Source organism: Microcebus murinus, chromosome 2 (assembly GCF_040939455.1).
Source record: "Microcebus murinus isolate Inina chromosome 2, M.murinus_Inina_mat1.0, whole genome shotgun sequence".
In the NCBI taxonomy this organism is placed as follows: Eukaryota; Metazoa; Chordata; class Mammalia; order Primates; family Cheirogaleidae; genus Microcebus; species Microcebus murinus.
In genome coordinates, this window is record NC_134105.1 from 123764951 (window position 1) to 123789723 (window position 24773).

Genomic DNA, 24773 nt, shown 5'->3' on the forward strand with positions numbered 1-24773 from the left:
ATTCTAGTTCTTAGCAAAAACAAATGACCTTAATTGGAATAATTGAAAGAGGTTTAATGACAGGATTATTTGCAGATGCATGGGTGGCATAAGGGCCCCATGAAAGGGTAGGGAAGCACCCATGAACTAGCAACAGCAGAAAGCAGTGATCACTTGAAGGACAAGGGAAGGAAGCAATGTTTCTGGAACCTAGAGAAAAGGGAGGTAAGGATCCACAGATGAGAATTAATCTGTTTGAATGTGTTTCCTGTTGATTGCTTCTTCTGGATTTGCTTTTCAGGAAGGACGACTTACTGAATGGATATTCTACCTATGTCTTTTTGGTTATTTATATATTTTTGCATGAGAGGACTATATGACGGTTGCTGTGGTTATACACAAAAGAACACAGCCCCTACCAAAATAAAAATGGCCAATAGAGAAGGAGGTAGGAGAGAATAAACACCCCAACTCTCTTCTCTTGCCTTCTGATTTCTTGCCAGGGTCACCTATTGGCCAAACCCAACTTGAAGGCAGGAAAAGATTGCTTTTGATGTGTTCTATAGAGGTCAGGTTCCTGAAAACACATAAAAAGGGAGAGACAGAAGGGCAAAGAGTAGAGGAGATCTGGAGAGGTAGACAGAACGTAACCAGCACAGACATCTCGTTCTAGGTATTCTTTCTCATTCCTCTAAATGAAAAGCCTCTTAAAGGTTATCACATACTATTCTTACTGTACTGCTCAAACTATTACAGTTTACAAATCCTTCCATATCCAAATCATTCATTTGCTTACTGTTGTTTAATCAAATTGTTGATATAATTCTGGTTTGGTAGGGCCATAAAACTATCCTATTCCCAACCTCTACCACATAAAAAATAAGAGAATGCAACCTTGACAAAGAAGAGGGTTAAGAAGAGGGAAGGAAAAAAAAAAAAGATCTGATTCAATGAAGGAGAAAGATTAATTACAAAATATATAAATATTTTCTGCCTCTGATGTCTTCTCTCTTTCTTCTTTATCCAGCCTGAATCCCATAGCCAATCATTTTAATTACTCCCTTGCATACTATTTCCTTGCTCTTTTCTTGCTTCATCATACACAGTTGGCAAGTGATAGCTCAGTTAAATCCTCCTACTCAAATCTACCCTGCATCCATGCAGCTTAATGTGTCAGGAGGAAATCACACCACCACTCTGGTCTGTGAACTAATGGTGGCACACCTCACGTGAGCCCTCAGTGCTGCTTGGCAATCACAAAACATTTTGCTAGTTCAACTACTGTCCTGCTCCTGAACTAGAGCTTCTCACTCTTTCTGTGGTGTGCTACCAGTTCCCGTGCCGCACCCCCCCCGCCTCATCAAGATCAAGAAAATACAATAAAGTGAATTGTTAAGAAAAATGAAATTTTAAAAAACCTAAATATACAAGCCCAAATTTTTATTAGATTTAACAGACATGAAATTACAATTCAATAAATACACTCAGCGTAATCATAATATATGAAAAGAAGGAATATAATTACAAAAATTGTATATATTCATGGAAAGTAGGCCGTACAATGAGACAAATCCACTGATTACACCAAAAAAGCTGCTTCTCAATTTCTGTACTGTTTTGCTTATCACGGAATAGTAACAAGCAATTTATAAAACAGAATGGATCTTTAATAACACTTTGAGTAGCACAATCTAAAATTATTTCTGAGATTTTTTTTTCATAATTTTTCCTCTCAAACCTCCAATCTCTTCTTTATTATCTTCACTTGTGCTGATTACTTTGCTTATTGCTTCACTGAGAAAATTGAAGCACTCAGAAGAGAACATCTGCATAGCCCATCGCTGTGTCTGCCTAATAGCAACTGTTTCCTTATCCCCTGATTTGCCTCCTTTATCTATGGTTGAACTGTCCACCATCTTATCATCAGCCCCTCTGCTTGGGACCATTCCATTATTTTTGCCTATTCAAGGATTTATCACTAGCAATTCTCCCCTACCTTTTTTTACATCTGCTGTTTTTTGCTCTCTACCAGATCATTTCCCATCAGCATTCTGTGATTTTCCTCAGCTGAAAAAAAAGGCTGTATTAACCTCATTTGTACCTCCAGTTACCACCCCTTTTTCTTTTTCCCTTTATAGCAAAAATTCTTGAACCTTCTAAACTCACTGTTTCTAATTCCTATCCTTCCGTTCTCTTTTAAACGTGCTCCAGTCAGACCCTGACCTATATCACTCTGCCAAATTTACTCTTGTTAAGCTCACTGGAGACCTCCACAGGGCTAAGTTCATTGGTCAATTCTCAGTTCTCATCTTTACTTACTATGTAAGTGACATTTAATACGTCTGATTACTCATTGCTTCTCCTGAAATCACTGTCTTTACTTGGTTTTCATGACCCTATGTTCTTTTTGTTTTCCTCCTGCTTCTCTGACAATTCCTTTTAAGTCTCTTTACAGATTTCTCTTCTCTCCAAATCTTAACATGGGTGTGCCTCACAGTTCAGTTCTTGGACCTTACTTCTTTTGGGATCTCATACAATCTTATGACTTTAAGTATCCTCTAATGCTGATGATCCCTGATTTTATATTTTAAACCTATACATTTCTCTGATCTGGACTCATATATCCATCTTCCCCTTACAAATTCTTCACTTGGATATGTAAGTGTCACCTCCAACATGTTCCATGTTGAGGCCCTGATCTTTGCTTCCAAACTTACCAGCAGTCAGTCCCGTCTCCATTAATGGCAACTCCATCCTTCCAGATTTCAAAGCCAAAAACTTCCCCAACTTCCTATATTCCAGACATATTGCCTTTGTCACTATTTCTTTAATACATCAGGCATATTCCTTCCTAAGGCCTTAGTTCTGGCTTTTCCTCCTGCATTGGAGCAATTTTCACTCAGATAGTTGCATGGCTCACTTTCTCATCTCCTTCATCTCTTTGCTTACCTACCATCTACTTGTAAGGCCAGCCCTCACTACCCTATTTACAGTCGCAACTGCTCCCCACATCTCTATCCAGAACTTCTGATTTAATTGCCTGGCTAACTTTTCTGTAGCATTTTCCACCTTCCAAAATGCTACATAACTTATTATATTTACTGTCTTTCTTCTTCTACTGGAATGTTAGCTTTGGAGCAAAGACTTTGTCTGCTTTGTTCAGAAATGTATCCCTCAGAGCTTAGAACAATTCCTGACACATGGGAAACTCTCAGTAACTATTTGTTTAATGAATGTTGCAAGAGCCAAATTATAAACTTTTATTTCTGAATGTTTATTTCCTTAATAAAAGTTTGAGAGGAGATATCTTCCATTTTTTCCCTATAAATCTACCCAGAACATGAAACCTGATTCCCTATTTTTTTCTAAAACTAGATAATAAAAAGAAGAGAAAAATAATCTATAAGGTGCCTTTCTGCAGTTGAGTATATAATTCCATCTTTATTTATTGAGCATCTATTATGCATGTAATATTGTATTTGCAGAGATGCACTTTTGTTGGGACACACTGAGGTAAATTAAAAGTTATAACCATTTGGAATTTGATAGAGGTAGTAGTTGCAAAACATTGTGAATGTACTAAGTGCCACGGAATTATTCACTGTAAAATGGTAAACCATGTTATGTGAGCTTTGCCTCAATAATTTTTTAAAATTATAATGTAACCCCAAGGGAAAGATTACCTAAGGTATTGCCTAGGGTAGGTTATGGTTTGGTGTGGAGAACGCCAGAAAAGCTTTTACAGAAAAATTTATGCTTGGGCCATGTCTTAAGGAACAAATTGGAGCTCACCAGAAGGAAAAGAAGAGAAGGACATTCCAAGTGTATATAAGGATACAAAGTTGAAAAACATATATCTCTGGCAAAATGCAAAATGTTCAGAGTTCTTGGAGTATAGTCTGCAAAAGGAAAAATGATAGCTGGCAAGAACCAGACAGTGAAGAGCCTTGAAGGCCATGGTGAAGAATTTGGACTTTATTCTAGAAATGATCTGGACCAAAGAAAGATATGTAACAAGGCAATAACATCATCAGATTTGCTTCTTAGAAAAGTAACTCTGTTGATTATATGGAAAATTGAGTGAAAGGGAGTAGAAGCAAATAGATGAGTTAGGAGATTATTGCAGCAGACCACGTGAGGAATGATGAAGGGATAAATTTACAAAATAGTATACAAAAACCTTTTAATGTCTCAAGACAAGTGGTTATGTTCTGCCATTATTAAATTAGAAAAATTGAATTAGGTCCCGATGGGGGGGAAATTTGAAACCATTGCTATGCCTCCTACTTGAATGATAAGTTTAAAATTCTCTTAATTTCATTATAGGAAAAGATTGGAAATCCATGTTTTATGGAAGGACCAGAATATGCTGTCACTCTTCTACCTTTCACCCACACTTAAGATTATAAAGAATATAACTCTTAACCTTGAAACTTTGCATTGAATAATTTAGAATTCCTTGAAATGAATTTAAGGAATTTCCTGCTAAAATTATCTAAAAAGATTGTTTTGATCATGGGGGTGTTTATTGCTGTGTTAAAAAGATTAATTAAAAGGATTCTGTAAAGATATTTTTTTACCCCCAAGACAATGTCTTGCTCTGTTGCCCAGGCTAGAGTACAGTAGCATACTCATAGTTCATTGCAACCTCAAACTCCTGTGCTCAAAGGATCCTCCTATCTTGGCCTCTGCAGTAGCTGGGACTAAGGATTTAAACTGAATCCTTAACCAGGCATTGCTGAAATGTGGGAGGATTATATTAGTCTAGTATCACTCATGTTAAGTCAGCATGTAGGATTTTTTAATGCTGTCTCTTAACTCTGCATGTTTCTCATCAGAATTGGGAAAAAGTAATTTGGGGGATTATACATGGGAATGTTAAATACACCAATTACCAATTTGGGAATGTAGCAGAAGGCTAGATCTGGGCAGAATGCTGAAAAAGAAGTTTGTCAGAAGTGTCACCTTGAGAGATGACTCATTGGTTCAGTAAACTGCTTCGTGCAGACTGTGCCAAGTTGATACTGTTTATGTGTCAGGAACTATACTTCTCTGCCTGGGTGCCAGGAAAGGCCGCACTGGCTTGATACCAGCCCAGTTCAAAGAGGGCATAGGAGGCCCTTTGATTTCCATTTTGCTTGCAAGAGATAAGACCAAGTAAACTAGAGATTAAGGAGTTGAGGGAAATGGTAAAGAAGACAAACATGAACCCCTCTGAGGTACAGCCATTATAAAAATACTAAAGAAAGCTGAATTTGTGAGTTTCTTATGGCAATTATAAGCCATCAGGACAGGGTAGATTTGACTCTATTTTTCTTACTGCAAACTCTACTTTTTGTATTTGGAATTTTTTAAGTCTGGATGCTAGTGTTTGGGAACCAAGGCATTTAAAAATGATGAAATTTTAAAGTATTTTGAAACATTTTTCTTGCTTTTTGAAGACAGTATTTATACTCATATCTATTGATGAAAATATGAAGCTAGCAGTTAGGCTTTGTACAAACAGCTAAAAATTAACTGTTATTTATTGTGGGGTAAAATACCTATGGCATCTTTCATTCAGAACTATTCTCAAGTTGTTCAACAGATACATAATGTGCTCCTCTATATGCATTCACTATATTAGAAGTTACAAAGAATAAGACAAATAATTTTAAAGTGACATTTGATAAGTAACACAAGTAAACTAGATAATGAGAAAGAAATATATTTATCCTGAAGAACCTTGGCCTAAATAAGTATGTGATTGAGATGCTATTGGCAATAGAGAATTACCAAAGCGATTTGATCAAAGTCATGTGTTATGAATATTAATATGTAGGACATATTTGAAGAGGGAGAGATAGGAAGGAGAGACTACCATTCCTCAGCTCAAAAGACTGGAGTGGGTTCCCAGTGCTCCCTGAATTATGCATGGCCTGCTATTCAGGCCCTCCCAACATACTCACACTAGATTTTGGTGTTCTATCCTTGTTCTCCCTCTTAAGAGGCTCTAGCTAAATTGTTCCAAAACAAAACAAAAAAAATCATATGCTCCATGGCTGATGTTATGCTTTTTCCTTAGTCTAAAGTGGCCTGTCTCCACCTATCAAACATTTATTCATTCATTTGTGAGTTGGAGCTATTTTAAGGTTTAGGGATGAATTGATAAGGTACAGGCTGTTAACTTACATGAGATTAGTTGCATATATGAATAATTATAATTCAACATGATAAGCACAGTGACAGAGAAAGATATGTTATTGGAGGAAACAAGGGAAGGTGTACCTTAACCTTTACTTAGGGGATTGGTAGAGGGGAAGGATTCCTAGAAGAGGCAATGCCTATCCTAAGCCTTAGGATGAATATGGGTTTACCTGGCAGGTATAGAGCAGAAAAGAAAGTGAGGGAAAACATTTCAAGCTGAGAGAACAAACAAAGCAACAGTACTGAACTATAAAATAGGAAATGTGTTAGAGAAATGCAGGCAATTTGGTCTTCATAGAGTCTGAAGCTGAACACAAAGACAAAGACAGTGGCCAGATGTGGAAAACATGATATACTATGTTAGGGAGCTTGCAATTTACTCTGTAGGATAGTAGTTTTTAAACCCTCTTTTAGCAGAAGGACACTTTCTTTATGAAAAAGCTTATACAGAAGCTCTATACAACAGAATAACTCAGAATTATGTTCTAGTTGAAGGAGAGTTATACCTCTCCCCACCCGTCACCTTCTACATACTTCCGCCAACAAACATACCACTGCCCTTTGAAAACCACTGCTAGAGGAAAGGAGAACCATTGACGGGCTTTAAGCTGCAGAATTACATGATCATATATGCATTTTGGAACTACTCGTAACTATTTAAAGGATAGGTTTAAGGGGCAGAATGTCAGAGGTAGATACCAGTGAAGAAACTGTTGCAGGTGTTTGGATAAGAGGTAATAGGTTTTTGGCACCAGCTATGACAGAATGACTGGTACGAGATTAGCCCTCCCACTGTAAACAACAACAAGCAGGCCCCACCATATGTGTGTGTGTGTGTGTATGTACATATAGAGAGAAAGAGTGTGCACACATGCACGCAAGCAAGCACATGACCATTTTCAGGCATTGGACAATAGATAACCTAACACTGTGGTGGTCCTCATTGTCCCAGGTGTCTGTTGCATACCATTTCCCAACTGTAATGCAGCAACGTGGAATCCAGGCCAGAGTACAGTGGTCTCTGAGCTGAGGGGGCAGAGAACAGAATTCTGCATCTGAAAGGGCTGGAATCTGCTGGGCAAGATACCAGAGAGTCTGTGGCCAAGGGCTGGATGGCACATGTGCAGGGAAAAGCTGAACTGGTTTTCCAGAGAGCAACTGAAATGCTAAGAACAGTAGTGATCATGCTGAACAGTGACAGAGGCCTGACTCAGCCAGTGAGAGAACGCTTTAAAATTTACTGCCCCAGGAATCCAGCTGACATACCAGAAAGATCAGACCTCAAAAATGCACCAATTGAAGATTAGTGAATCTAGGTGACTTATTTATACTTCCACATTTAGTATTGGTGGCCGAGGATTAATACATGAATAATTAGAGCTGGAGATACCAAGTATAGATCAGTTCTCAACGTGTGTCTAGAATGTCTAGGCGTGGCCTAAGCATTGGTATTTTTTAAAGTTCCCCTAGATGATTATAATTGCTGCCAAGGTTGTGAACCTCTGTTATAAGGTTATAGATGATACTTTGGGATGCTTAACCATGGAAGGAAAGAGAGAAAAATGACATCTTAAAGCAGTGGTTCTCAAGAATCAGTTGGAGACTTGTTAAAACTGTGGTCCCCAACCCCCAGGCTGTGGACCGGTACCAGTCCGTGGCCTGTTGGGAACTGGGCCACACAACAGGAGGTGAGCGGCAGGCAGGTGTGTGAACCCTACTGTAAACTGTGCATACAGGGATCTAGGTTGCACACTCCGTATGAGAATCTAATGCCTGTGATCTGAGGTGGAGCTGAGGGGGTGACGCTAGTGCTGGGGAGCGGCTGCAAATATAGATTAGCAGAGAGGTTTGACTGCACTATAAATGTGGTGTGCTTGAATCGTCCCCAAACCATCTCCCCTCATCTGTGGCCCCAGTCCGTAGAAAAATTGTCTTACATGTAACCAGTCCCTGGTGCCATAAAGGTTGGGGACTGCTGTGTTAAAACAGATTGTTGAACTGCACCTCCAAAGTTTCTGATGTAGAAGGTCTCTGGTGGGGCCTGAGAATGTGCTTTTTAAACAGGTTCCCAGGTGATGCTGATGCTGCTGGTACCTGGACCATATTTGTTTTGAGAACCACTGCTTTAAGGAGATAATAAAGTTGAGGAATTTTTCTCTGTAAGAAGATTTAAAAATTCTTTAAAGAATATCATAGACCTGAGTATCTTTTAGCATTCTTTTATTTTTAAAAATTTATTTAGAGATAGTGTCTCACTATGTCACCCAGGCTGTTCACTAACTTCTGGTCTCAAGCAATTCTCCAGTCTCCCAAGTAGCTGAGTTCCCTTTTTAGCATTCTTTAGGAAAAGAAATAAAAGAGCTTTCTGATCATAGTTAGCATAATCTTGATTTCCTGTATTTGGCTATTTAATCTGTATGGGCTCAGATTAAAAGTAAAATTAATTTCCATATGATTCTAAACAATATGAAAGGCAATTTTGCAGAAAATATGTGAGTACATATAGGTATCTATTATGTGTGCCACATTGCTTTTCCATCATCATGGATGGTTTGGAATTAACAAAGACTAGGAGCCAGAGATCCAGTTTGAATTTGTTAACACGTCATAGATACCTAAGAAGTCATTTATTCCCTACAGTTTTCCACTTTTCTCTTCTAAAATGGAATGAAATTAAAGTACTTTTTTTTTTCCTCATTGAGACAAAAGAGGACTCAAGCCCAGTACAAGGTTAAAGGAATTTCAAAGAAAAAAAAATTTCCTCTCATGTTATACAACTTGGAGGATACACAATTTTTTATGAGCAATTCAACATAAGCAATTATGAACTAGTAAACTAAAGACAATCAGAATGGAGAAAATTGTTCTTCTAAAACTGATTATTTTACTGTACACTAAGATTGGTACAGTTCAGCTTGGTTCATGTGACAGTACTTGAAATATGACCTGAACTATTTGTAAGGAGTAGATCAGTACCCTTTAAAAAAATATTTTAGTTAAGAAGCAATCTGTTGTGTTGTAAAAGTAAAATATTCTTAAGAAATGCAGTTTAGGCCGGGCGCGGTGGCTCACGCCTGTAATCCTAGCACTCTGGGAGGCCGAGGTGGGCAGATTGCTCAAGGTCAGGTGTTCGAAACCAACCTGAGCAAGAGTGAGACCCCGTCTCTACTATAAATAGAAAGAAATTAATTGGCCAACTAATATATACAGAAAAAATTAGCCGGGCATGGTGGCACATGCCTGTAGTCCCAGCTACTTGGGAGGCTGAGGCAGTAGGATTGCTTGAGCCCAGGAGTTTGAGGTTGCTGTGAGCTAGGCTGACGCCATGGCACTCAGTCTAGCCTGGGCACCAAAGTGAGACTCTGTCTCAAAAAAAAAAAAAAAAAATGCAGTTTAGAATAAAAGCCAACATTGTGTTCTATTATATTCTAAATGAGGAGTAAAGTGCCCTAACTTTTAAGAGTGATTCTTTGAAAAAAACTGTTTTGTCATATTTTAAGTTTCAGTAGTGGGAAAATGAAGAGTCTACATTAAAACTTTGAGAAAATAATTGTGAGTGAATTTTAGGCCCAAATAAGAAGTTTGATATATAGTATTTATCCTCTCCTTAGATACAGTAGAGACAAAGTATATGGTAATAGAAGCCATTCTTTCTTTTTCCTGGATATAACCTTTATAAATTTCCACTGAAAAAATTATTCCCTCTTAAAACACCATAAGAAAATACTACCTTTTTTTCTGTGTGGTTTATACTTTTATTATTTGAGATAATAGACATTTTTAGAACTATTGTCAAAATAGTTATGTGTATTTAGATTCAGCTATTTGCTCAAATACCCAAACTGTTTTTTCCAAATTTATTCTCATTCTTTCTATTTTTAAGACAGGTAGAAGATATAGTTTTGCTTTTTTAAATAGCAGATAGCCATTTAAACCTCTCAGTGATACTCTTTTAATTATTTAAGTAAAGGCAAAAAATTTCCATTCTGAAAGTGACAGACGACTTAGATTACCATTCATGAAGTTTTATATTACAGAGTACTTTTGGAAGAGTTCATGTCTTTATTGATGCTATTTTTTGGTCTCAGCTTATTTTTAGAATTTTACTTAATTCCACCTTTTAATTTCTCAGTGTCCAAAAAGTAGCCACAGTCCTTATAATGAGGAAATACGGTAATTGTTGGTCATATAAGGAGTATGAAAATTTTAAGTGTTTATGGGAAACATTAGGAATTTGCTCTTCACGTTCTCAGTAATAGTGAGAGAACTTCTCTTGCTATCATCTCCTTGAGCCTAGCCATTGGAGTTGGATTACTGAGGCAGAGCAGAAAGATCTGTCCCAGTTTTGCTGGATCCATTGTTGTGATACAGGTCCATTGTAATCACTTGGAGAAATAAATCATTCCCTATCTGTAAAAAAGGGGATATTAATAGTGCCTCTCTCATGATGTCACACACATAAATTCCTTAGACTTGCACATAGTAAGAACCCAATGATGTTATTACTGAAATATGTTGCAAATAAATTTGGATATTGGAGCCATAAGAAATTAGGAACTACAATTACTGACATACTTGGCCAAACTACTTAACATGTTACCAATACAATTCTTAATTCTAATAAAGGTACCTAGTATACTCTCAGTTCTAAAAAGTCTTTGGTCATTACCCCCAAACTTAGCATTACCAAAAAAAAAAGGAAAGAAAAAGAACCCAGAGCCATAGCTTGCTGAGTAAGTTTTAAAATAGTTGTTGGCATTCCAGGTCTTCTTTCCATTCATAGTTCTCATTCCACATACGCAAATAAGCACTTGATATGATTAGGATTATAAAAACAATCTCACCTTTGGAAGAAAATATGCCATTTTATGTATGTGTCTATACAAATATCTATACAAGTTACCACTGAAAATGTGTTTTAACTACGTCTAAGTGCTTAATTCTAAACCTGAAGAAAATTTGGGTGATTTTACTTCTTTTGCCTAACAAAACCTCCTTCTAAGATAATTTTGAGGCTAAATCTGTCTGGTCAACTTTTATTTCCATTTACTTTATTGAACATTGGTCAAAATTGGAACTTGTGAACCAGTTTCTGGTATAGAACCACCTTTTATTCATGTGAGTGTTTTGTTTTCTGAGCTCCCAGAGCAGTTGCATACCTGGATAGGGTTTGTACATACTTCATGCAAGCTAATTTACATACTCACCTTTCCTGATCTTTCAGTTGTCTTTTTAAAGGACAGCTTCCTGGAAAGGGGTGGTGATACTGTATATTTATTTCTATATTTCTCCTCCTTTACTCTGCTTATTACACACTCCTGTCTTCATTAACTAAAAACATTCTTCAATTGTGACGAGGTCACAATTCAGTGTCATCTGTTTTTCTTTCGGTTAACTAGATACCTGCGGAGGGGTCACAGGAGCAGCAGGCAGATGCCACCAAGGGGCGATGCCTGAGGAGAACTGTCAGCGTCCCTTCTGAGGGTCAGTTTCCTGAGTACCCACCAGAGGGCACCACTAAACTGGGTAAGCCAATACTAAAAGGAAAGAAATTTCCAGCTTTTATCTGATAATGTATGAACTTGTTACTGAGTGTTACCGTAAAACGAAACAATCTGCGTTTCTTCTTAAATAAGTGTGTTGAAATTAATACTATCTTAAATGAGAGTTGGAGGTCATTAGAGAATTCCATTTTCTATGACCAAGTGAGAGCAGGATTATTTTACAGAGAGAACATTTATCTGAGTGCTAATCAGGTTGCTGTTTAATGCTAGGCAAGTTGCATGACGTGTTGTTTCTGGGTTTATTGCTCAGCCCTAGGCTTTTGAAAGAGCATCGGATGATCTTGTTGAAGCACTGAGGTTCATAAGGGAACCAGTCTGTGTGGAAACTTAGTATTATTCAATGGTTTAGATGTATCCAGTTCACATGGCTACTAATGTCTTGTACAATGACATTAGCTCAGATTAGCTGAGCTAATTTTCTGTGATCCACGTAAGTCATATGCAGGACTGTGGTTGGAGTAGGTGACAGAAGGGAGAAATTAAAGAAACCCACTTCTATTATTATGTACTAAAGGAATTAATGTCACTATCAAAATTGCTAGCTTTTTCTCCATTTCCTATTCTGTGAGATGTTTTTCTTTTTTAACACTGGATATTTAAGTAATCAGACTGGTCAGATAATTTTAAGGAAATGTAATTAAGATTAAATAAAATAATGAAGAAATTTGAAAGTAGGAATTGCTTTAGTGCTTGGTTGGCAGTGTTGTATTATTATTTGCTTAGTGAAACATAGAATTTTAGTGATAGACATTTGGTAGGTAGATAAAATAATCATTTATTATCTCTATAGTGTTCAATATGGATGCCTTTTTCCTCATTTTCTAAATGGAACCCAGAACTTTTGGTCAGAGTTTGAATCATTTACTTTTCTTTTTATCCTGTAACAGTTGTTGCTTTTCTAAAAATTAGTTAGGTTAGCAAATATGTTTTTCCAAGGAGTTATACTTGGAGAAATCAAATTTTTATGTCATCTTATTTCTATCATACTTCTTTAGCATGTGTTGAAACCAATTTAGGTGTGGGTCTAAATTCTATTGAAAACTTGTCTGGGTATAACCATTTTATAACCTCTTTATATTTCACGTACAACTTCTATTGAATTGAATTGAATTGAATTGGCTTAGAGTTACCTTCTTTCATCTCTTTTGCTTTCATTATTGGTAGTGTTATGTTGATGACTATCTTTACTAATTCTCTAGGAACTTTTGACTATTCAAGTTGACCCACAAGCTTGATGGATTTTGAGGAAGTATAGTTATAATGAGAATAATTATTACAGTGTTATAGAAGAACTACATAGTTCTTCTATGAACTATGAGAGAACTATTACAATTTACATAGTAAATTGTTAAATACCTTCAGTGTTCCAGGCACTGCTCCCAAAAACAAACTAAAATGAGGTGGCAAAGGTGTCTGGTCTAGAGCCAGTCCTCTATCTTTTGTCTTTGACAACAAGTCTGATAGCCATCCTGACTCATGTCAGTCCATGATCATTTTTAGAGTGGTTGTCCTAAATTCACCCTAGAAGCTATCCTCACAATAAATATTAGAGGAGAAAAGACTACTTCTAGAGCCATTCTTCTTTACATGCCAGTCCAATCTTGAATAGATAATTATTCTGTTATTCTATGTTTATCTCCTAGTGATTTGTCTTTAGGCAAAATTTCCTGCTGTCAAACATTTCATTGAGTAATTGCTATATATGTAACATTCTATGCCAGTCCCTCGAATGAAAAGAGTTATAAGGTTTCTGATTTTAAAAGATTTTTTATGTAGTTAGCAAGATAGAATGCATACACATATAAACAAAAATATAAGTTTGTATACAAAAATCAATTGTATTTCTATACACTAGCAACAAACAAGAAATGTAAAATTTTAAATATATTATTTATTATAGCATCACACAATAACAAATTCCTAGGGAGAAAAATCTAATGAGAGATGTGCAATTCTTCTATGTAGAGAACTATAAAACATAAAAGAAAACAAAAAAAGATTTAAATAAATGGAGCACTATACTAGTGATCATGGTTTAGTGCTGTTGTCCCCAAACCCAGGGCTGAGGAACCAGTAACGGTCTGTGGCCTGTTAGGAACCAGGCCACACAGAAGGAGGTAACAGGGATGAGCGATCATGATCATGGTTTAGAATACATAATATTATCTGGTTTAGAATACATAATATTATCTGTCAGTTCTTTTCGAGATCAAAATTTCAACACAGTATTCTACCCACCACCACCATACACATATACACCAATTGGCAAGTTGATTCTAAAATTCATCTAGAAGTGCTGTAGAGGAAGAATAGCCACGGTCGAAGAAAACAAGATGAGAAGACTTAATCTACGAGGATCAAGACCGATTTAAAGAGTACAGTAAGATGTTGAAGGAAAAACAGGCAAATAGACCAGCAAAACAGCATGGAGAGCCCTAAGTGATCCTCCGTGTATGTGGACATTTGGTGTGACGAAGGGGGCCCTGCAAAGCAGTGAGGGAAGGATAGTTTCTGTAGTTGTTGAGGCTGAGTCAACTAGATGTCTTTATGGGAGTAGGGTAGAATTGGCCCCTACCTTACACCATACACAAAAGTAATTCCAAGTGCACTGTAGATCTAAATGAGTGGTAACATGTTAAAGTACCTAGAAAAATGTAGAAGAATATTTTCATGATCTTGGATAGAGAAAGATTTCTTAAACAGAATACAAAAAACCACACTAATCATAATGGAAATAATTGATAAACTGGACTATATTAAGATTAAGACATTCTGTTTATCAAGACACCATTAAGAGAGTGAAAAAGGCAAACTGCAGAGTAGGAGAATGTATTTGCAACACATAATGAAGAAAGGACTTTTATTAATATACATAAAGGCTCTTTAGTAGAAAAATAAGCAAGAGGCTTTAACAGATAGTTCACTAAAGAGTTCACTACAGCAGTAGTCCCCAACCTTTTTAGCACCAGAGACTCATTTTGTGGAAGACAATTTTCCCATGGACCTGGGATGGGGCGTGGTTCAGAACTATTCAAGTGCATCACATTTATTGTGCAGTCAAACCTCCCTGCTAGTGAAAATCTGTATTGCAGCCGCTCCCCAGCACTAGCATCACCACCTCGGTGCCACCTCAGATCATCAGGCACTAGATTCTCATAAGGAGCACGCAGCCTAGATCCCTCACACGCAGTTTGCAGTAGGGTTCGCATTCCTACGAGAATCTAAGTTCCACTGATCTAACAGGAGCAGAGCTTATGCGATGATGGGAGTGATGGGGAGCAGCTGTAAATACAGATGAGGCTCTATTCGCTCATCCCTGCTACCTCCTTCTGTGTGGCCTGGTTCCTAACAGGCCACAGACCGTTACTGGTTCCTCAGCCCTGGGTTTGGGGACCACGGCACTAAAAACAGACACATAATAGTACATACTGTGTAATTCTGTCTATATGAAGCTCCAAACAGGCAAAACTAATCTATGGTGTTAGATGTCAGGATGTTGACTATTTCTGGGGAGGAGGCATGAGTAGTGATTGGGAAGAATATGAAGGAAGTTTCTGGAGTACTGTTAATGTTCTATTTGTTGACTTAGGGGTTACACAGGTGTGTTCACTTCGTGGTAATTCATTGAGCATATATGTATTATACATAAACAAAGGGGGGAAAAGAGAGAAGAAAATCAGACTAGATTATGCTGTCAACTAAGTGGTCTAGAGTAAATATTCCAAAGTGTATGATAAGGATAGATAAGAGCTATAATCATCTCTGTTGTATGCTACTGAAAGGGCAACTAAGGTAAGCACTAAAAAAAAGAATTATTGGATTTAGCGACATTCAGGTTCTTAGTGAATTTAGGGACAGCAGTTTCAGTGGGATGTGGTAGCAGCAGGCATACCGAAATGGGTTGAGAAAATAGTGCAATAAATAAGGAAATTGAAACAGCAAATGGAGACAACTTCTTTTAAAAGTTTGCCTGTGAAAAGGCTGACAGGATGGTAGATACTCTATAAATATGAGTATCTGAATGATACTCATGAGTATCTGAATGATCGAGTAAGGACAAATGAATAAAAGGAATGAAGATTAAAGAAGGAAGATAAAGAACAAAGTGCATGCCTAAGTTGATCAGTCATATATGGTGACAGTAGTAGCATAGCAACCAACAGTGATTACTACTACCCTACTACAACTCTCTTAAAACTTAAAGCAATCTAATAATTGGTCCCCTTATTTCTTCTGGCTCTGAGTTTGATAAATGGTGATAGTGGCAGAGCCACCAAGAACCAATCACACCAGGATACACCTTTTTTAAAAAAGATGCAATCCCAAGAATAGTTGCTTCCTGTCTTCTTTTTGTAGGAGGTAATTTAAATTTAACAGCTAACCAAAATTTCATTCATCCCTGGATAAAGGAGGGGAAGACTTTTAAGAGGCTATAAGTTTCAAACAGGTGATTTCTCCAATAGACCTAAAAAGCAATTTTTCATTCTCCCTGCCCCCTAAAAGCATTCTTCTATAAACGTTTTTTTTTTTTCCTTTTTTTAAATCAATTACTAAGTGAAACTAACAGTATAAATAAGGCAGGGGAGGGGTGGTAGTATCTGTTTGGAGTATTGTTTTTAGATGATTTCAATAAAAATACTGAATTCATTTGAAAAAACTTGTTGAGTGCCCTATATCTACTCACTCCCAACAGACATATGCACATTATATTTATAAACAAATGAAATTTTGATGGGTATCCATCATACATGTTATGATTGTGGTATATTACATTGTGTGGCTTATATTCTTTTATTTTTCAAAAAGCCATCCATCTATGCATCCAGTAGTTACTGAGTACCAACTATATGCCGGATACTGCTCTAGGTTCTCAGGATTAGCAGTGAAAAAAATAGACAAAAGTCTCTCTCCCTTCATGGAACTTACATTCTATTGAGGAGCGATAGACAATAAGCAAGAGTAAAAAGATATATACTGTGCTAGATGGTGACAAGTACAAAGAAAAAAATAAAAGTAGAGATCAGGGATAGAAAGTGTCAAGGAATTATCATTTTAGCTAAGGTGGCCAAAGAAAGCCTCATTGACATTTGAACAAAGATCTGGTAAAAGTATGGGAGTAGGGAGTGTAGATACCTGGGGGTAAGAAGTCCCACCCTGGGGAACATTTACTATAAAGTGGGAATATGTTTGGAGTGTTCGAACAGCATAGGTGCCAATGAGGCAGGAGTGGAATGAACAAGGGGGAGGGTGATAGCAGATGGCACCATTGAGCTATTGGGTGACCAGATCATGATGGTCATCATAAGGGCTTTGACTTTTACTCTCTGAGATGGGAAGCCGCTGGCTTCTGTATTGAGGGTAGGAGTGCAAGAATAGGAGTCCAGAGACCAAATAGGATGCTGTTGAAAAAAATCTAGACGGGAGCAACTTAGGCCAGAATGGTAATATTAATAGTGGAAGAGCTGAAAAGTAGCCAGATTCTGGATATGTTTATAAATAGAGCCATCACATTGGCTGTGGGAAGTGAGAATCAGAAGAATCCAGAATTTTGGCTAGAATACTAGAGGGATGAAATTATTATTCTTTTAAATGGGGAAGACTGTGGGAGAAACAAGTTTGAAAGTGTGATTAACCAGGAGCTCAATTTTGGACATGTTAAGCTTGAAGGTCTTATTAGACACCCAGGTAGAAATACGTTGGATGTATGAGTCTTGAAATAAGGGAGAAGTATAGACTAGAGATATAAATTGCAGGCCTTTAGCAAATACATGATGTTTGAAGCCCTGGAATTTTTTTTTTTAATTTCAATAGATATAGAGGGTACAAGTGATTTTTTATTACATAGGTGAATTGTATAGTGGTGAAACCTGAATAGTGTATGTTGTGCCAAATAGGTAATTTTTGATCCCTCATTCTCCTCCCACCCTTCCCACTTTGAGTCTCCACAGTCCATTATACCTCTCTGTATGACCTTGTGTTGTGTGTATACCCATCATCTAGCCCCTGCTTTTAAGTGAATACATGCAGTATTTGTCTTTGCATTCCTGAGATGCTTCTCTTAGGATAATGGCTTGCAATTATATTCAAGTCACTGCAAAAGATATTATTTCATTCTTTTGTATGGTTGGGTGGGGGGTGTGTATGTCTGCCACATTGTCTTTATCCACTCATTGGTTGATGGGCACTTAGGTTTATTCCATACCTTTGCAATTGCGAATTGTGCTGTGATAAACATACAAATGCAGGTGTCTTTTTGATATAATGAATTCTTTTCCTTTGAGTAGATAGCCAGTAGTGGCATTGCAGGATTGAATGGTAGGCCTACTTTTAGTTCTTTGAGGAATCTCCATAATGTTTTCAATAGAGATTGTGCTAATTTACATTCCTACCAACAGTGTATAAGCATTCCTTTTTTAATGCATCCACACCATTTATTGTTTTTTTACTTTTTAATAATGGCCATTCTGACCGGGATAAAGTGTTATCTCATTATGGTTTTAATTTGCTTTTCCCTGATGATTAGTGATGTTGAGCATTTTTTTCATATTTTTTTTTTGCCATTTGTATAACTTCTTTTTAAAAAAATGTCTATTCATGTCATTTGCCCACTTTTTAATGGTATGGTTTTTCCCTTGTTGATTTGTTTGAGTTCCTTTTAGATTCCAGATATTAGTGCTTTGTCAGATGTATAGTTTGTGAATGTTTTCTCCCATCCCATAGGTGGTCTGTTTACTCTGTTGATTATTTCTTTTGCTGTGCAGAAGCTTTTTAATTTAGTCCCATTTATTTGTTTTTGTTTTTGTTATCTTTGCTTTGGAGTCTTAGTGATAAATTCTTTGCCCAGGCCAATGTCTGGAGAGTCTTTCCTAAGTTTTCTTCTAGAATTTTTATGTTGTCAGGTATTACATTTAAGTCTTTAATCCATCCTGAAGTAATTTTTATATGTAATGAGACATGGGGATCCAATTTTGTTCTACTGCATGGGGCTATCCAGTTTTCCCAGCACCATTTATTGAATAGGGTGTCCTTTCTCCAGTGTATGTTTTTGTCTGCTTTGTTAAAGATCAGTTGGTATAGGTGTGTGGTTTTATTTCTTGATCTCAATTCTGTTCCATTGATCTATTTGTCTGCTTTCACACCAGCACCATGCTGTTTTGGTTACTGTAGCCTTGTAGTATAACTTGAAGCTGGAAGCCCTGAGATTGAATGACATTCCCAGGGGAATGTGTATAGGTAGAAGACAGTAGAAGTCCAAACACTAAGCTCTGGAACAACATTTAGAGATTAGGAAGATGAAGAAGCACTAGCAAAGGAAGGACCAGAGAAGAAAAGTAAAAATCCAGAATTTTGTTTCCAAATAAGTAAGTTGAGTCAAATGCATAAGTGTACAGCACTTTACTATACAATAACTCCTGTGGAAGCACAGGAGTTACTTCTCGTTGACAAGAGTTCTCAAACTCTTGCTTTTAGCAGTTTACAAATTACCAATGACAATAAAATTGACGCATATTTTGATTCACCAATTTTTTGCCATTGAAAATGAGATGTTTTCTTAAGGTACATAAGCATCATAATGTCTAAAATACCCACTTCCAAATTTAGAAAATCTAGAAAAAAACTATTTTCCCTTGGTAACAATATCCAGATTTTAATTTATTCATCAAAAGATTGTTTGAATTTAAGCCATGCAAAGTGCAGCTTGCATATACAGACAATACTGGGAGGTATGTTAATTGACCATGTGAACTAGAATTAGTAAATATTCATTTTTAGTGTAAATGTAACCTATGAATTGAACTTTTTTTTAAACAAAGCTATCAAATATCTTTCAAAAACTCTGAGAATGGGGAAAAGGGAAAGCTGAACAGTGGGCGTTTTTGTGAACTGTACATTTATGGAAGAAAATTTCTCTCTACTATCTGCATGTTGCTTCCTACCTGGCAGGTGGAAAGCACAAAGGTGAATTGGGAACTCTCTCCAATCTGTTTGTTGTATTCCTTTTGACATTCCAATAAAATGTATGCTTTCATGCCCAAATGGACAAACTAAAGTATGAACCTGAATGTACAAGAATGCTTGTTTGCAGGTAAATCATAAACATGATTAAAAAGCTGGTTTAGAGGGGAATCAAGATGGCACACAAGAAACACAGCCAGACAGAGTGTCTCCGCAGGAAACAGATTCTAGCAGAAATTAGAAGAAAGAAGCAAGAAGATGAGCATACATCGGATGAGAGTCGGAAGGAGGGGTACCTGAGACCACAGGAGACTCCACGGGAGGAGGTTGCAGAGGAGAACTGGAAGCTGAGACCGCCGGAGCAACCCGGAGATCAGCGGGAAGGGTAGGTGGATAGGCCAAGTTTCCCCTCCCCTGCATCTCGGACTGCCAGTGGGCTCCCCAGCGGGTGGAGAGACCTGCAGACATGAGCCCAGAGACAGCCGCTGCCAGTGAGCGGTAAGCTAGTAGGGGACAGCGGCACCAGATTCCCAAATCCCTCGGGGCACCTCCGTGTGCACAGACCCGAGCAGCACGGCAGGCGCCATATTGCCTCATTCTCCCCTCTGCCGACTCTACCTGAGGCTGCCCAGAAAGACAACACAGCCACTAGCCGGAGGCACCCAGCCAGGCAGAAAAGGAATGGAACCTTCCCTTTTGGGGCCCTACAGCTGACTAAGCGGAACTCAGACTGTGAGCTCCTAGAGACATCAACCCAGCTTGGGCTCCCCGTGGGTGAATTGAGACTGGCACACCTCTCCCTGTGGGGATATAGTTTGAACTCTGGGGCCCAGAGGTGAGACCTGCAGACCAGATCGCGTGCACCCAGATCTTGCATTGCCCACGGCACAGAAGGAATATCCATGAACAGCCTACTAAGGTGTGTGTGCGTTCGGGGGCAGATCAGCGTCCTAGAGGGCAACCCTCCACCAAAGGGAGGCCGTGCACCCAGCCCAGGTGGCGTTCCTGTGCAGGGAACCTCCCCGCCGTCATAACAGTCAGGGGAGGCCTGGTGGCATGTGGTCTAGCCTGCTGGCAGAGGCCGAGGAGTAGTCACGGAGTTGGGGAGGGTGGAAAGAAGCGAGGCCCGCTCCAGACTGTGGGTCTCAGACAGCCCCACCCTACACACAGACTTTTTAACAGAGCAGGGCCATTCTGGCCCCTCCCTGACAGCTTCTCCAGGAAGCAGAGAACAGAACTTTGACCCCTGCTAATGGCATTGGTGGTGCCTGAGGGCAGGTTTACCCAACCCGGCTCTGCCCAGACTCTCTCCTAGACCAGCCCTCACTGAGGGGGAGAATAAGGACACACCTGGAAGTCCCAGGGCCCCACCGACCACTTGAGGCACTAGAGTGCCTCTCAACAGGAACAAGAGCTGATAACAGGACACAAAAACAACAGCGTAGCCTGTTCCTCCAAGTAAGCGCCACCTACTGACAGGGAGGACATCCTGCACAGCCTTTTCACGACACCTACTGACTCATTATACAGGGAGTGGTTTAATCTCACCCACAGGCACCACCTACCTGCTCAGAAACTAAACAAGGCCTGTGAATACCTAAACGAAAACCTAAAGGAAAGAAACAACTGATTGACATGGGAAGAAATCAGCGAAGGAACTCCGGAAATACGAAGAACCAAACGGAAAACACACCCCCAAAGAGGAGCACTAGCCCCTTAGAAACAGACACCAACCAAAATCAGGCAACCAAAATGACAGAAGAGGAATTTCGAATGTGGATCATAAGAAAATTCAACAACCTGCAAGAACAACTCAATAACCAACACAAAGAAACCACAAAAAGCCTCCAGGACCTGGAAAAAAAGTTCACTAAAGAAATCGACACAATGAAGAGAAGTTTAACTGAACTCGAAATGAAGAATCAATTCAGGGAACTACAAAATACAGTGGAAAGTCTCAAGAACAGGGTAGATCAAACAGAAGAAAGAATCTCAGAGATTGAAGATAACACCCTCCAATTAAATAAATCAGTCACAGAGATAGAGCAGAGAAACAAGAGAAAAGAGCAAAGCCTACAAGAGATGTGGGATTGTGTGAAGAAACCTAATGTGAGGGTCATAGGGTTACCAGAAGGGGAAGAAGACAACACTCAAGGGTTGCACAACCTATCTGAAGATATAATAGAGGAAAATTTCCCAGGCCTTGCTCAAAATATTGATATACAAGTTCACGAAGCTCAGAGGACCCCTGGAAGATAAAATGCAAACAGGAAGACGTCATGACATGCAGTCATCAGACTGACCAAAATATCAACTAAAGAGGCCCTTCTAAGAGCTGTAAGATGAAAGAAGCAAGTAATATACAAGGGAAAGCCAATTCGAATAACACCAGACTTCTCTACTGAGACTTTACAAGCAAGGAGAGACTGGGGCCCCATTCTCACTCTTCTGAAACAAAACAATGCCCACCCTAGAATCTTATTCCCTGCAAAACTAAGCTTCATATATGAAGGAGAAATAAAGACATTCTCAGACAGGCAAAGTCTCAGAGAATTCAAGACAAGACCAGCCCTACAAGAAGTACTCAAAACAGTGTTACGCACGGAACACCATAATAAAAACTCACGAATATAAAAACAACCAAAAGATTAAAGGCCAGATAATACAATGGCTCAAGAGAGAAATCAAAGCAACAACATCCAACCCAACAGAATGAACACTAATCTACCTTACCTATCAGTTCTCTCAATAAATGTGAATGGCTTAAACTCTCCACTCAAGAGACATAGGCTGGCTGAATGGATAAGAAAATACAGGCCAAGTATATGCTGTCTTCAGGAAACACATTTAACCTGCAAGGATGCATATGGACTAAAAGTAAAAGGCTGGAGATCAGTATTCCAAGCAAGTGGAAGCCAAAAGAAGGCTGGCGTGGCAGTTCTAATTTCAGACGATTTAGTTTTTAAACCAACAAAAGTAGTAAAAGACAAAGAGGGTGATTATATAATGGTGAAGGGCACAGTTCAACAAGAAGAGATAACAATTTTAAATATATATGCACCCAACTTAGGTGCACCCAGATTCATAAAGCAAACCTTACTGGATCTAAGCAAATGGATTAATAGCAACTCCATAATCACCGGAGATTTCAACACCCCACTGACGGCACAAGACAGATCCTCCAGAAAGAAAATTAATAAAGAAATAATGGACTTAAACAAAACTCTAGAACAATTGGGTCTGACTGACATTTACAGGACATTCTACCCAAAATCCACTGAATATATGTTCTTCTCCTCTGTTCACGGGACATTCTCTAAGATTGACCATATCCTAGGGCACAAAGTAAATCTCAAGAAATTTTTAAACATAGCAATCATACCATGTATCTTCTCAGATCACAGTGGAATAAAAGTAGAAATCAACCCTAACAGAAACTCACATTTCTACACAAAAACGTGGAAATTGCACAACCTCCTACTAAATGATTACTTCATAAATGATGAAATCAAGGTGGAAATAAAAAAATTCTATGAACAAAATGACAATGGAGAGACAAGTTATCAACTCCTCTGGGACACAGCTAAAGCAGTTCTGAGAGGAATGTTTATCTCCATAAATGCCTTTAACCAAAAGTCAAAAAGATCACAAATAGACAATCTAATGGAATGACTCAAAGAGCTGGACAAAGGAGAACAGACCAATCCCAAACCCAGCAGAAGAAGTCAAAGCAACAAGATCAAATCAGAACTAAACGAAATTGAAAACAGGGAAGCTATTCAGGAGATTAATAAAACAAAAAGTTGGGTCTTTGAAAAAATAAACAAAATTGACACTCCGTTGGCTAAGCTAACGAAAAGCAGAAAAGAGAAATGTCTAATAAGCTCCAACAGGAACAAAAAAGGATATATCACAACTGACCCCAAAGAGATACAAGATATAATTTATGAATACTACAAAAATCTTTATGCACACAAACTGGAAAATGTGGAGGAAATGGACAAATTTCTAGAAACACACAGCCTCCCTAGGCTCAACCAGGAAGAAATAGATTCCCTGAACAGACCAATCTCAAGAGCTGAAATAGAAACAGCAATTTAAAATCTCCCTAAAAAGAAAAGTCCCGGTCCAGATGGTTTCACACCCGAATTTTAACACACTTACAAAGAAGAACTAGTACCTATCTTGCAGAAACTATTCCACAACATCGAGAAGAACGGAAACCTCCCTGACACCTTTTATGAAACGAACATTACTCCGATACCAAAACCAGGAAAGGATGCAACAAAAAAAGAAAACTACAGACCAATATCCCTAATGAATATAGATGCAAAAATTTTCAACAAAATCTTAGCTAATCTAATCCAGACGCTTATCAAAAAAATAATCCATCACGACCAAGTGGGCTTCATCCCAGGGATGCAGGGACGGTTCAACATACGTAAATCTATAAATGCAATTCACCACATAAACAGAAGCAAAAACGAAGACCACATGATTCTTTCAATAGATGCAGAAAAAGCTTTTGACAAAATTCAACACCCTTTCATGATACGAACACTTAAGAAAATAGGCATAGAAGGGACATACCTAAAAATGATACAAGCCATATATGACAGACCCATAGCCAACATCATACTGAATGGGGAAAAATTGAAAGCATTCCCACTTAGAACTGGAACCAGACAACGCTGCCCACTATCTCCACTTCTGTTCAACATAGTGCTAGAAGTCCTGGCTACAGCAATCAGACAGGAAAATGGAATTAAAGGTATCAAATAGGGGCAGAAGAGATCAAACTTTCACTGTTTGCTGATGATATGATATTATATTTAGAAAACCCCAAAGATTCAACCAAGAAACTCCTGGAACTGATAAATAAATTTAGTAAAGTTTCAGGATACAAAATCAATACACAGAAATCAGAGGCATTCATATACGCCAACAACAATCAAATTGAGAACCAAATCAAAGACTCAATTCCCTTCACAATAGCAACAAAGAAATTAAAGTACCTAGGAATATACTTAACCAAGGTGCTAAAAGACCTCTACAGAGAGAACTATGAACCACTGAAGAAGGAAATAG

General features: G+C 38.2%; 1 protein-coding gene across 8 annotated transcripts in view; it reads left to right on the plus strand.

Moving 5' to 3' along the window:
• The window catches only part of RASAL2 (RAS protein activator like 2), a 372653-nt gene that overhangs the window by 180451 nt on the left and 167429 nt on the right, over window positions 1-24773 (plus strand). For all 8 annotated transcript variants that reach the window (XM_076000403.1, XM_012778772.3, XM_076000404.1 and 5 more), the window contains exon 3: window positions 11565-11691. In XM_076000403.1, the coding sequence (XP_075856518.1) occupies window positions 11565-11691 (127 nt within the window). The remainder of the gene's footprint in view (window positions 1-11564; window positions 11692-24773) is intronic.